Genomic DNA, 13,212 nt, shown 5'->3' on the forward strand with positions numbered 1-13,212 from the left:
ACTAGGTAGAAATTAATGAATGTACAGCGACTGCTGGTGTTCAATTACTTTGAAATCCAATCTTTTTTTTAATCATTGGTACATAATTGTATGTTAGTTGTTGTAAGAAACTACCAAGTAACGCCAAAGTGAAGTATCACATCTAAACCATAATTAATGAGCTGCCATGGCCTTTTTAACTCTTCTATTACTCCATTGTTACCTTTCCTTGGTTCTTGCCCCTGTTCCCAAACTACCGACCCCCTCAGCTCCCCCATCTTCCACGGTTGTGTTAACGAGCACCTGGCCGACCGCACCCCCTCGCCTACCTTCTCTACCACTGACTCCGAAATCACCGAGCTGGCTGACGAGCGCCAGAGTGAGATGTCTGACTTGATTGACGATGAGGCGTTTGTGGATGACACCAGCTCAGATGCCGGCACTGAGGAGGGCTCAGACATCTTCAGCGACGGCCAGGACCCCTTCTACGACCGCTCCCCCTGGTTCATCCTGGTGGGAAGGTTGGTGACTGGCAGTGACATTCCCACGTCCTCCACACACAGGCTGGGACAGGAGTTTGGGGCGGATGCTGGCTTGGTTTAATGTAGTTTATTTGTAATTACACTAATGTACAGCAAAGTGAAACAAAGTGGGGGGAGGTATGATATTGGATTGACTGATGTTGCATCCAACAACAGTGTTCGGTAGAGAGATGTTAAAAGTATGTAGGATATGAGACATCATTTTGTGTATTATTTTGGTCTTATTCGAGCAAATACTGTAAGGATATCACTTACTAATTATTATTAAGGGTCCTTGGTAGAATCAGATCATGTATTCATAGCAGCTTTGCAGAGATAAATTGGAGCAGTTTTGGATTTAATGTGATTAGTCATACTTCTGTGCTCACAGGCCAGCTTTGTATGAGTTACTTTTAATTTAGACTCAGTTCCCAAAAATTGAAAAGCCACCATCCTTTCCCCCCCACATCTCCCCAGCATGATGTCTCATCCCCCGCCACCATCACCGCGCTGACTGTATTAACTCCCATCTGTGTGTGAACTACTTGTATTTGCTGTGTCTAAGTTGATTAGCTGTCTGTTGTTTTATTTTTATTTTTTAAACCTTGTTTTATTTTTATGTTTGTTTTATTTATTACATTACATAAGAGCATTTGTTTTTATAACCTTGTTTTTTTTAACATTGTTATTGTAATGTATTGTAGGTGTTATTAACTCACTGGTAGTTGACAGTCCCATAATCATGCTTACTTGTATTTGTTTTAATTAATTGTCAAGATGAAATAAAATGCTGCAGCAGCATTTGAAATCACAGCACGTGCTGTACCCGAGGCCGTAGCATCATAGCTTACTAATAAACAGCGTGTGCCAGTCTCAGAATAAGACGACAGATCAATGCAGGCTTCAAGCCAGCCAGACTCTGCAACAACCATGGCTCAGCTACCTTCGTCACTATGACTTCAGAGATTTTACAGATTGATCTCTCCCCTCCGCTTTGGCCTTCAGTCTGCAAAGGGAGGGAGAGGAGGAGGGGAGGGGCAACAGAGAAAAGAGTATGTCACCAGGGGTGCAGCAAAACAAATCAAGTCCTACAAAACAAAATGTCAGTGAGTGTGTGAGTGAGAGACTAACATCGCCATAACACGACACAATAAACCACTCTTTTACAGCCTTTACTGCTGCATCCCAGGCGATCTGTCATCACCCTGTCACGCAGTTTAAAAATAAAGCAGATGGTTTAAACTGCTGCTGATTTCAGTGCCCTGGAGCATGTATGATTTTATGTTTTTTTTTTCTTATTTGTTTTGGTTTTGCTTGTTCCTTAACATAATTGTCACTAATATGTTACTTTATGTTATTGTAGTTATTAATATATGCTAAACATTGGAAATGTTTGTGCACATTACATGTTTCAGTCACTGGAAAGATATATTTGTCAGTCTGGATAATGTAGAGCAGAAAATGTTCTGTATGTGACTGCTCAGATATAAGCAGTAGGCTTCAACAGATAACGTGGCAGATATATATATATATATAAAAAAAACATTCATAAATACAATGTTATATGGATCTTCCACACTGCACCAGAATCAGGTTTTCACGTCTCTCTCCTCCTTTTTAACTCTCAGAGCTTTCGTGTACCTGAGCAACCTGCTGTACCCTGTACCACTGGTGCACCGTGTTGCCATAGTAACAGAGAAGGGCGAGGTGCGTGGTTTCCTGCGTGTGGGGGTTCAGGCTATAGCTGGTGAGTAATTAATGAGATTCTCTAATAAGCTAGACTGTTAGGATCTTCATGCACCAGTTATATCCTGCTAATCGCTCATTGTGTGATGTTATCCAAGAGAAACTGAATGTTCCATGTATTTGTGCCGAATGGTGAGGCAATGTGTCACAATGTTTTTGATATTTAGATACCAAAATATATTTTACTTAAACCAAATAACTGGATAAATGAATAGGTCTAACTTCTGTTTTAATATCAATGTGGAAACATTTTGAAGAGCCCTCCAAAGAGAAAATTCCCTTAGATTCTCGTGTATTCCTTTTGATGTGCTTTGACAGTTTTAGTCAGCTGCGTCTGTGATAGATCCTGATAAGAGGATGATTTGTCTCTTTGTAGCTGACGAGGAGGCTCCAGACTACGGGTCAGGAGTTAGACAGTCAGGAACCGCCAAGATCTCCTTTGATGATGAGTACTTCAAAAAGGTATGCCCCGAGTCAGATGAAAGTGGTTTCAAACTTGAAGACTTTTTCTCTCTGTGTGTGTGTGTGTGTGTGTGTGTGTGTGTGTGTGTGTGTGTGTGTGTGTGTGTGTGTGTGTGTGTGTGTGTGTGTGTGTGTGTGTGTGTGTGTGTGTGTGTGTGTGTGTGTGTGTGTGTGTGAGATATCTGGGTTAAAACATGAAGTCAGAAGAGAAAGTTGTGTTTTATTAAAGTTTTATACAGTTTATTTATTTTCTAAAAACAAATATACATCTTCCGCCTTTTTCACCCAATATTGCACATAATATAAAAATGCATTCACACAGGTGAAGGTTTTATTCATTTTCTCTCATCAAGCTATATGCTAATCTTATGTCTTCCTCCCTCTAATCTCACATCTATCTCAGAACGACTTTCCCTCCACGGTTATGACCCGCTCCGGCTTGTCCCTGGAAGAGCTGCGCATTGTGGAGGGTCAGGGCCAGAGTTCAGAGGTCATCACACCCTCAGAGGAGCTCAACAGAATCAATGACATGGGTACGGCGGCCAAACCTTCACCTCTCCACTCAAAAATTTCAACCTCTCCTCCCAATGGGAAACACACTCGGCAGATGGTCCTGTTGAATGCACTTCATATGTATAGTTATGGAGATGAGGCAGATGCAGTTTTTCTTCGTGAAGGAATGTGTACAAAGGCTGTTTGATGAGATTTTCCTACAAATCACACAAGCTTGACAATGTGCAGAAACCAGTCTAGGGCTTAGAATTCATATTCAGATTGTACAAAGCAAGATTGCAGCTCCTTTTCAGTAAATCACAGCACGCCTAACTTTACTTCCCCTGTGGCTTCCTTCAGACCTCAAACTGGGTAACATCACAGAGACTAAGCTGAGTCTTGGTGACGGTCTGGCAGGACAGCTGGAGGTTGGCAGCATCTTTACCTTCCGTGTTACTGTGCTGCAGGCCAGCGGCGTCCCGCCTGAATACGCTGATATCTTCTGCCAATTCAAGTGAGTCCACGATCTTCAGTTGTGGGTTGGAATGTGTGGTAACTCAGATGTACAGTTGTATGTGCCCCATGTGGTGTCTATTTTTACATATATAAGAAATAAAACAAAGGTAACACCATAAAAACAGCTTTACTGAAAGAGAAACTAATCTATAGCAATAATTTTACTAAAACAAAAGACACATGAAATTGAAAGTAATTTTAATTCATTAATCAAATCAAAATCAGTAAGATGATTAATACAGCTTTATCTTTTAAAATGTAAAAGAACATTAACAATGCCAGTAAAGAATAACAAGAACAATGACAAGTTCTAGCCAAATCCTTTTGTCTTTTGTACCACAAGAGGTTTTGAGGAAACTCCCTCGTCTTGTTTACAAATAAACGTGACACACTGACACTCATCTGTGTGTCTGTCCTCAGTTTCCTGCATCGTCATGATGAGGCTTTTTCCACTGAGCCTCTGAAGAACACCGGCAAAGGATCTCCTCTGGGCTTTTACCACGTCCAGAACGTGAGTGTGCGCGCACACACACGCACACACTGTTCTTTAACAACTTAATATTAATTGATTTTGACAACCCACTTTTTTCCACTGTCGGAGTAGATTTCAGTTGAGGTCACAGAATCCTTCATTGAGTACATCAAGAGCAAGCCCATCGTGTTTGAAGTGTTCGGTCACTACCAGCAGCACCCGCTGCATCTTCATGGCCAGGACCTGATCAGGTTTGTGAGCTTAATAAAGAAATTCTTCTGTGGCGATGTTGTATCACTTCAGAGGATGTTTTTCCAATACAGTAATAATTCTTATTTGGTACGCCAGATAGATTTTGTTAAAATTTTTGGTTTCTGTATTTAATGTTAATTGTACATTTATTTTTAACAGTCCTCCAACACCATCAAGGAAATATTATCCTATCCCCATGCCTCTGTCTAGACCAGGTAAGGATTTACTTTAACAGCAGTATGTTCTGCACCTGTCACCCTCATTTCAGCATATTTATTCTGTTCGTTATGGTTATATCAGCATGCCTCATATTTCCTCCCACTTTTCTTTCATTTCTCGCTTCCACTGGATTTTTTTGTCTCTTATTTAATCATTCTCCCACCATCCATAATCCTCTTACCCAAATCTGGCCTCCCTCTTCCACATCTCCTTTTTCACACGTCCCCTCCAATCTTTCTCACCATTCGTACAATATCATACATTAAAACCCCAGACCATACCCGTAAGATAGAGCTGGTCCGCTACCTGATGAGCGGCTATATGAACGGCAAGGTGCTGGACACACTGTCTGAGCACGCCAACGCCCTGGCCTCATCCGCTGTGGCCAGTCTGGAGGACGAGGCTGACCAGCTCTCTCACTTTCCATTCCTCCCGGTGCCCAGTGACCCTGTGCTAATTGTGCCCAGGCATCATGGTTGGTACAGCGGACACCGTAGACCAGGCATTAGATGTACCTGTGTTCTAGTGATTTAGACTAGTGCTGTGCTTTGCTCCTGTGGTGCTCTGTGACTGCAGGCAGTAGCACAATAGAGCTCTGCAGTGATTATGTGTGCTGCACCTTGCTGCAGGTTTATTTAGGTCCAGTCAGCTTAGTCCAACCCTCCCCTGTCGTTTACAAACTGGTCTGAGCTGACACCTTCAGGTAAATCTGCTGCATATGCTGAATCCTGTGCCAAATAATGAAACAAGTATTTATCATAATCATAGAAGATCACTGACATAGCTTTCGCTGTATACATCAGAATCCAGAGGCTTAAGCGTTTATAGGTTCAGCTGCGGTCCAAGTTATCATGTGGAATAATGTTCTTTCCAACATATTGAACACAAATGAATGTAACTGTGTGCCTCGGAGATTAGCCTGTTTCAACAGGAACGTAATCCTGATGTGTCAGACAGCAGGGTGTTGTCAGAGGTGGTGTAATCTGTGATTTAGCTCCTCGTAACATCTGAGTGTAACTGTTGGGTATTATATTGCCTGTTTTCTGTGTCCAGCGTATTTCAGTAATAATGGACTAATGGATAATTAACAGATCCTTTGAATACTTGTTTTACAGTATGTGTGTGGGTTAATGGCTCAGTGTCCAGGGTCAGTGGCGTGTTCACATCACATATTTAGCCTCCATTTATTAATCCAGTTTACACAGTTAATGCCCCTATTTTTATTCATCCCCTCTTAAATGAAGGAAAATTTTAGTTTTTTAATATCAAGCCTGTGTGTGTGTGTGTGTGTGTGTGTGTGTGTGTGTGTGTGTGTGTGTGTGTGTGTGTGTGTGTGTGTGTGTGTGTGTGTGTGTGTGTGTGTGTGTGTGTGTGTGTGTGTGTGTGTGTGTGTGTGTGTGTGTGTGTGTGTCAGTTCCGGCCACCAAGTTGAATACCATCACCAAATCCAACCTGGGTCAGTGTGTCAGCAAGTACGACCTGCTGGTCTGGTTTGAGATCAGCGAGCTGGAGCCCACCGGAGAGTGAGTGTCTACACGTTCATCTTATATTCACATACAGCAGCAAATATTAGGTTGTCATTTTAAAAAGATTTTGTCAAGACGCAGTGATGTTGGATCTCAGATACAAAGTCCTCTTGCTGATACTAAAAAGAAATCAATAGTTTCATCTTTAAACAGGTCCAGCAAAAGAAATGTATATGCTACAAAACAAGTATATAATGCATTATAACAGTAAGGAATATATGAAATGACATATGACAGTTGAAAGAGAATAAAAAGATGTATGAAATATGCAGATTAAAACATTAAAGATGTACACAGAACATGCATATTTAGTAAAATAACACCTGTAAAATGTGTCCGTAGACATTAGAATCTTTCAGCTAATACAACAGGTTCATAAAAAGTGAACTTTTGTAGGCCTGAGTACTAGTCAGAGAGTCTAGGGATCAGATGGCTCTACGAGGGAATATTTCCATAGCATATAAACAATAAGTCAGTTTGAACTCCGTGAAAACATTTGAACGGTTTGACTTTAAACCAGAACAGCCCTTGCTTTTGTGTGTCATTTTTCAAATTCTGGAAATATTTCTTATTTGTAGATCTTATTTTTGAATGCAATTCCTCAAATACTCTTAAGAAATATGTCCAGTGTGTCCAGGCTGACTGTGACCTCCCTCCCTCCACAGGTACATCCCAGCTGTAGTGGATCACAGTGGAGGACTGCCCTGCAATGGCACCTACCTACTGCACCAGGTACTGAACATTTACACACTTCCTACCAGCATCATATTTTCTTTCTTGTAAACCAGTAAATAATATTTCTTCTGTATAAAAAACATTTAGAGACTTAATTTTTCTCTAGCTGTGTATACTCTGATCCTAATCTCCTGTCATCTGTGCTGCAGGGGATCCAGCGGAGGATCACTGTGACTCTCATCCACGAGAAGGGAAGCGAGCTCCACTGGAAGGACGTTCGCGAGCTGGTCGTGGGTGAGCAGTCCTCCCTCGTGTATTACTAGTTGTGCCATTCTACAGCAAACAGGCACCAGAGACACAAAAGACAGGGTGTTGCTATATCATTGCTTCCTCATTATCACAACAGAATCAGGGACACCCTGACAATATGAGACAACACCTTTCATCTCAAAGGAAACTTAGTTTGTCAGGCAGCACTGAAAACTTTTTTGCACTGGTTCCTCATTCATAATTTCAGTTTGGGAAGTTTAGTCTGTTTTTCCTTAAGCTGCCTCTTTCTTTAAGCAGTTTATACTGTAGCTGTAGCTGATGGGCACAATAATTACTTTTCACATTTTAGACTTTGAGTTGCTGACATTCTTATCCAGAGAGGCTCATGAATAAGCAGGCATGTGTTTGGAGGCTTGCTGCTGGACAATGTGACAACATGGCTGTTAAACTAAACTTTGTTGACCAAGTTCCTATATAAAGCATTTATATTACATCAGAGGAAGTCAATTTGAGCTCTTGTGATGACAAGATGTTGATGTGTTGTGCTGCTTTGTGTCCCACCAGGTCGTATCAGGAACAAGGCTGAAGTGGACGATAGCGCTGCTGATGCCGTCCTGTCCCTCAACATCATTTCTGCCAAGAACATAAAGTCATCCCACAACTCCAACAGGTAGCTGACTGGTTGCACACTTCAAGTCTCTGTTCTCCAGTTGTACTTTATAAACAGGATAGGTTCAGTGGACACAACATTTCATGGTGGTACTAAGTGAAGGTTTGTTGCTGACGTTCTGCTTGTATTCTGTTCCTTAAAACACTTTTTTTTTTAAATCATGATTCAATTATTGACACATGTTGTAGCTGATTTCTGTTTCTTAACAGATGATCTGTGTATGTGTCCTTGTCTTTATATTTGCTGAAGGCAGAGTGGAATCATTGCATGACCTTTTTCCATTTTCACTGCTGTTAATTTTCCTGTTAATTTGCTCCATTGTCTCTGTTGCCTGACTCTCTGTGCTTCTCTCTTTTTTTCTGTGCACTCTCTTTTTCCTCCTCCTGCTGCGGCTGGACTCTTGATTGTGCTCAGGCTTTCTATTGATAAGGATATTGATAGGTACCAGTGACCAGAGAACATAAGGCTCCTTCTGTGAAAGACCTTTATGCTTCTCTTTAGTCCTATAGATTCATAGAAATAAGTCCTCCACACTTTGTGTCTTTTGTTGGCATATTGCATTAGGTCTGCCTTTATTTCCATTAATATTTAGCGTCTGAAAAAACATCCCATTCTAAATGATTGACAGACAACTAAAGGCAATCTTACATGCAAATGCAAATTCTTTTTTGTATTAGTTTGGTGGTATGTTGATCTTCTGTGGCACCCAGATTCAAAATGAATGTTTTCCTCTCAGCTGTTATTCACTGTGTGATTCAATAACTATCAAGCCATTGAGGCACCAACAGGGCAGTTCTGGCTCTCAGTCTATGTGTAAGACTGCCCCCTGCTGCCAAACACAGGAACAGTGTAACCCCCTGAAAGAGCCTCATAAACAGTCATTTTAGAGAACAAGCAGACACACATCTATTAAACAATGTGCTGTGAAATAGCAGTAAATGAATGTATTACTTTTGGTTTATATGTCTGTACAATATATATCATATCAATGCATATACACCCTATATTCTACTAGCCGCCATTCAGGTTTGTGCCAGCTGTCACACACACACACACACACACACACACACACACACACACACACACACACACACACACACACACACACACAGCTCGCTGCACTCGGCACATTCCCTACACTCCTGTTAACTACTGAGGCTCCTGATCACGTTGCATCTATTGTCAATCTATCACCTCGGTGTGCTTCCTCACATATTGTCATGACTAGGGATAAGTGTGACAGCCACTTCAGTCACTGCACATTGTTCACTGTCATAGTTGTATACACGTCATCAATTACAGCATATCTGACTCTGTGTTTGTTGTTTGTTTTTTTTTCCAAATACTGTTTCCACACAGATCCTACAGACTCTGACTTTGTTAAACTATGTAAGTTAATTTGTAATGCTGTCAATAACTGAAGATTCTTTGATTTTCCCCTTCAGGACTTTCTACCGTTTCGAGGCAGTGTGGGACAGCTCCCTGCACAACTCCCTCCTGCTCAACCGAGTCACTCCATATGGAGAGAAGATCTACATGACCCTGTCTGCATATCTGGAGGTCAGTCAATGCTCTTCTGTGTTTTATCTTTTTGCATTGAGCTCTATATTTTACCCCTCTGGGTGCCAACACAGCTAACACACTTGTGTGTCTCCTCCTCACAGCTGGACCACTGCATCCAGCCTGCTATTATTACCAAAGATATCTGCATGGTCTTCTACTCCCGAGACGCAAAGATCTCTCCTCCCCGCTCCCTCAGGAACCTCTTTGGGAGTGGATACTCCAAAACCCCTGACTGGTAAGACTTCAGACACCCATATTGTGGCCATTTCTAACACTTAAAGACAGTTGGATCATGTTATATCCACACAGTTTACTTAGGTAGACTCTCCTCTGCTTTATTGCAGCAATCGAGTCACTGGCATTTACGAGCTGAGCTTGTGCAAGATGTCCGACACTGGAAGCCCAGGTGAGAAGACTCAAATTCAGTTTTAAGACAAGCTGCCAGTTTATCAGGACTCCTCTGAGAGCTTGGTGCTAATGAGGGTTTTTGTCCTGAGCAGGGATGCAGAGGAGGAGGAGGAAGATCCTGGATACATCAGTTGCTTATGTGCGTGGAGAGGAGAACCTGGCCGGCTGGAGGCCCAGAGGAGACAGTCTCATCTTGGAGCACCAATGGGAGCTGGAGAAAATGGAGCAGCTGCATGAGGTGGGTCCTTTAAAATCACTCACCTGCAATCCCTTCTGTGTCCCTGTCTCATGTCCCACCACCAGGGCTCAAACTGTCAGAAGATCAAATAAACTATTTAAATATTTACAAGCTCAGACAAACTATTTACATAGAAGCTGTAGGAACACCCTAATCCAGAGATCTGGAGACAAAGAGTAACAGAGGAAGGTCAAACCTGTCCTACTCGTCTACTGCCTGCCTGCACAGTCACTAAGGCTACGTTCAGACTGCAGGCAAAAGTGGCCCAAGTCTGACTTTTTTGCCCATATGTGACCCATATCAGATTTTTTTTATGACCGTCTGAACAGCACAAATCAGATTGTTTTTTTTATCTAGGCCACTTTCATATGTGGTCTTAAATTTCATCCGACTTTTACGTCATTGAAGTGAGACAGAAGTCAAAATTCTGCGCCAGAGGAGGCTAATAATATTAGAGGAGGATAATCATCATCACAATTTTGTCGGCTCCGATTGCACAAATACTTCAAAATTCATAAACACACGCTGACATGTGTAGCATCCACATTTATGTCCGTAAACACAGCGTGCTGTGTGTGACGTCACGTCTTCTTCTGCACATGCGTGTCACTTCGGGGCCGTAGACTGTTCATCCTGGAATCTGATGGCGGTCGCATTTAAATTATAATGTAAACAACCACGCAATCGGATCTCAGCAAAAAATCGGAATTGAGCTTTAAGACCTGCAGTGTGACCGTAGCCCAAGAGGTTCTGAAAAGTTGCTAAACCTGCAGAGAGTCGCCAAGCTGGCAAGTCTGGTCTCTCTGATTGATTTTGTGTGAATAAGCGCATGTGTGATGTAGCATAGAGCAGTGGTTCTCAACATCGTCTCTCAATCCAGGGACCCCCAGGGGTCCTTGAAGGTGTTCCAGGGGGTTCACTGTGCAAAGATTTTTCTTTTGAAAAGTTTCTTCTTTCGAACTTGTGCCTAACGCCAACCTATGCCATCCGTCCAGGTGGAGAAGACCCGTCACCTGCTCCTGCTGAGGGAGAAGCTGGGAGATGCGGCACCAGTTGGACCAGCTCCCACCACCAAGTCCCTGAGTGAGTTGCTGTCCCCCAGCATGAGCTCTGGCTCCCTGTCCACCTCCACCTCCATCTCCTCGCAGATCTCCAGCACCACCTTTGAAAGCGCAATCACGCCCAGTGAGAGCAGCGGCTACGACTCCACCGACATCGAGAGCCTGGTGGATCGTGAGAAGGAGCTGGCTACTAAGGTTAGAGCACATTCAGTATTATGGGATACAGCCGGTGATGATTTAGTCTGCTGCTGCATAGTTAACAGCTGCCTCCGACTCTTATACCCAACCTATATATTTGCATTACATTAATGCACTCCCGTCTTCTGTACAGTCTTCTTATTTTTTTCTTATCTTTCTTATCTTTATTTATTTATATTTTTGAAAGTACTTTATTCTTGTGTGATTTTTGTGTGATTTGTATATTTTTGTGTGATTTGTATATTTTTGCGTGATTGTATATTTTAAGCACCATTGCACAGAAAGACAAAATTTCTCGTATGTGTAAAAATCCACCTGGCAATAAATCTGATTCTGATTCTGATTTGTTCTCTTGCAGTGCCTGCACCTCCTCACACACACCTTCAACAGTGAATATAACCAGGTGGTCAACAGTATCAGTGACTGCAAGGTGAGTAATCAGCAGTGCACACTCCAAGCATGCATCCTGTATGTTTCTTCTTGCAGCTTTAGCCTTGGAAACATAAAACAGTGTGTTTAACAGATATTTTTGCCGTTTCTTTCCTCAGCTGTCTGACATCTCACCAATGGGACGTGACCCATCAGTGACTAGCTTCAGCAGTGCGACCCTCACCCCCTCCTCCACCTGTCCTTCTCTGTCTGACTCCCGCTGTGGTTCCATGGACCAGAAGTAAAACTTTAATTTGATTCATATGTTGTGTCTAAATATCTATCAGTGTCTGTGTAAGCAAGCGGTGCCAAGCCTACTTTCATACTCAAAACAGAATTCATTTTTTGTAGATTGAAGTCATTGGCAGGTTGTCACCTTAATGCTAACTTGGTGTATTTTGTTCCGAAGGACCCCAGAGAACAGCTCCCGGGCCTCCAGTCCCTCCTGCTCAGACTATGAAAACTTCCCGATGGTTCCCACTCTGGAGACTTCCTACCTAGCGCGGGCTGGAAAGAACGAGTTCCTCAATTTGGTGCCTGATATTGAAGAAATGAGGCCAGGGTGAGTGCTGCCATATTTGCTCTTTTGCCATTATTTCACTCTTAAGGCGTTTCTTTAATGTGCAGTGGGCGATTTAAAAGAAGTCATTATGAAATGCATCTCTCAGCCTAAACAAAAACCAATAATCCTGTTTTCTGATTCAAGCAGAAATGATGTAAATTGATTTGAACTGCAGAACTTTGTCGTTTCAACAGAAAGCAAACTTAATTTTATTCAACAGAAAAACAAGCACCCTTAAATTTTTTTGGGGATATTTATGTTTTTTTGCTCCTTTTCAGATCGGTAGTGTCCAAGAAAGGTTTCCTGAGCTTCATGGAGCCACGCTCCAACTCATGGGTGAAGCACTTTGTGGTTGTGCGTCGGCCCTACGTCTTCATCTACAACAGCGACAAGGACCCGGTGGAGCGGGGTGTCCTCAACCTCTCCACAGCACAGGTGGAATACAGTGAAGACCAGCAAGCCATGCTCAAGGTAGAGTTTCAAGTCATCAAGTATTCCTGCTGCTCAACACCTAATGTATAGTCACTGCCAACATGTGGATGACCCGACAGTCACACAGTAAATACGCACACTGCATCAGGTTTATCAGCACATTCACAAGATGCACACAGCGCATGTACAGCGTCATACGTGCGTGGTGATTATTCTGCCGACAACAACTCTTAAAAACTGGGGTCTTCTATCAGATGAAGCGCAGGCACAAGCTTATAGGTGGCTAAAGGCAAAGACAGCCAAAGACGTGCAGTTATACAAATATTTGATATCTCCTTTTCAGACTCCCAACACGTTTGCTGTGTGCACAAAACATCGAGGAATCCTCCTTCAGGCCAACAACGAGAAAGACATGAATGACTGGCTGTATGCTTTTAATCCTCTGCTAGCTGGAACGATAAGGTACGCACACACACACACACACACACACACACCCACACACTTCTCCTACACCACACTTA

General features: G+C 42.5%; 1 protein-coding gene across 12 annotated transcripts in view; it reads left to right on the forward strand.

Moving 5' to 3' along the window:
• Positions 1–13,212, forward strand: part of kif1b (kinesin family member 1B) — a 58,140-nt gene that overhangs the window by 41,404 nt on the left and 3,524 nt on the right. For 8 of the 12 annotated variants that reach the window (XM_051425366.1, XM_051425367.1, XM_051425371.1 and 5 more), the window contains 22 exons: positions 249–500; positions 2,129–2,247; positions 2,623–2,708; positions 3,112–3,241; positions 3,561–3,714; positions 4,137–4,227; positions 4,321–4,439; positions 4,600–4,655; positions 6,074–6,182; positions 6,851–6,917; positions 7,070–7,154; positions 7,695–7,800; positions 9,246–9,360; positions 9,465–9,598; positions 9,708–9,769; positions 9,864–10,009; positions 11,005–11,265; positions 11,627–11,698; positions 11,817–11,938; positions 12,107–12,259; positions 12,538–12,730; positions 13,035–13,153. In XM_051425366.1, coding sequence (XP_051281326.1) covers positions 249–500; positions 2,129–2,247; positions 2,623–2,708; positions 3,112–3,241; positions 3,561–3,714; positions 4,137–4,227; positions 4,321–4,439; positions 4,600–4,655; positions 6,074–6,182; positions 6,851–6,917; positions 7,070–7,154; positions 7,695–7,800; positions 9,246–9,360; positions 9,465–9,598; positions 9,708–9,769; positions 9,864–10,009; positions 11,005–11,265; positions 11,627–11,698; positions 11,817–11,938; positions 12,107–12,259; positions 12,538–12,730; positions 13,035–13,153 — 2,751 coding nt within the window. The remainder of the gene's footprint in view (positions 1–248; positions 501–2,128; positions 2,248–2,622; positions 2,709–3,111; positions 3,242–3,560; positions 3,715–4,136; positions 4,228–4,320; positions 4,440–4,599; positions 4,656–6,073; positions 6,183–6,850; positions 6,918–7,069; positions 7,155–7,694; positions 7,801–9,245; positions 9,361–9,464; positions 9,599–9,707; positions 9,770–9,863; positions 10,010–11,004; positions 11,266–11,626; positions 11,699–11,816; positions 11,939–12,106; positions 12,260–12,537; positions 12,731–13,034; positions 13,154–13,212) is intronic. The other 4 variants (XM_051425375.1, XM_051425376.1, XM_051425377.1 and 1 more) reach the window with 1 other exon arrangement.

Source organism: Dicentrarchus labrax, unplaced genomic scaffold (assembly GCF_905237075.1).
Source record: "Dicentrarchus labrax unplaced genomic scaffold, dlabrax2021, whole genome shotgun sequence".
NCBI lineage: Eukaryota > Metazoa > Chordata > Actinopteri > Moronidae > Dicentrarchus > Dicentrarchus labrax.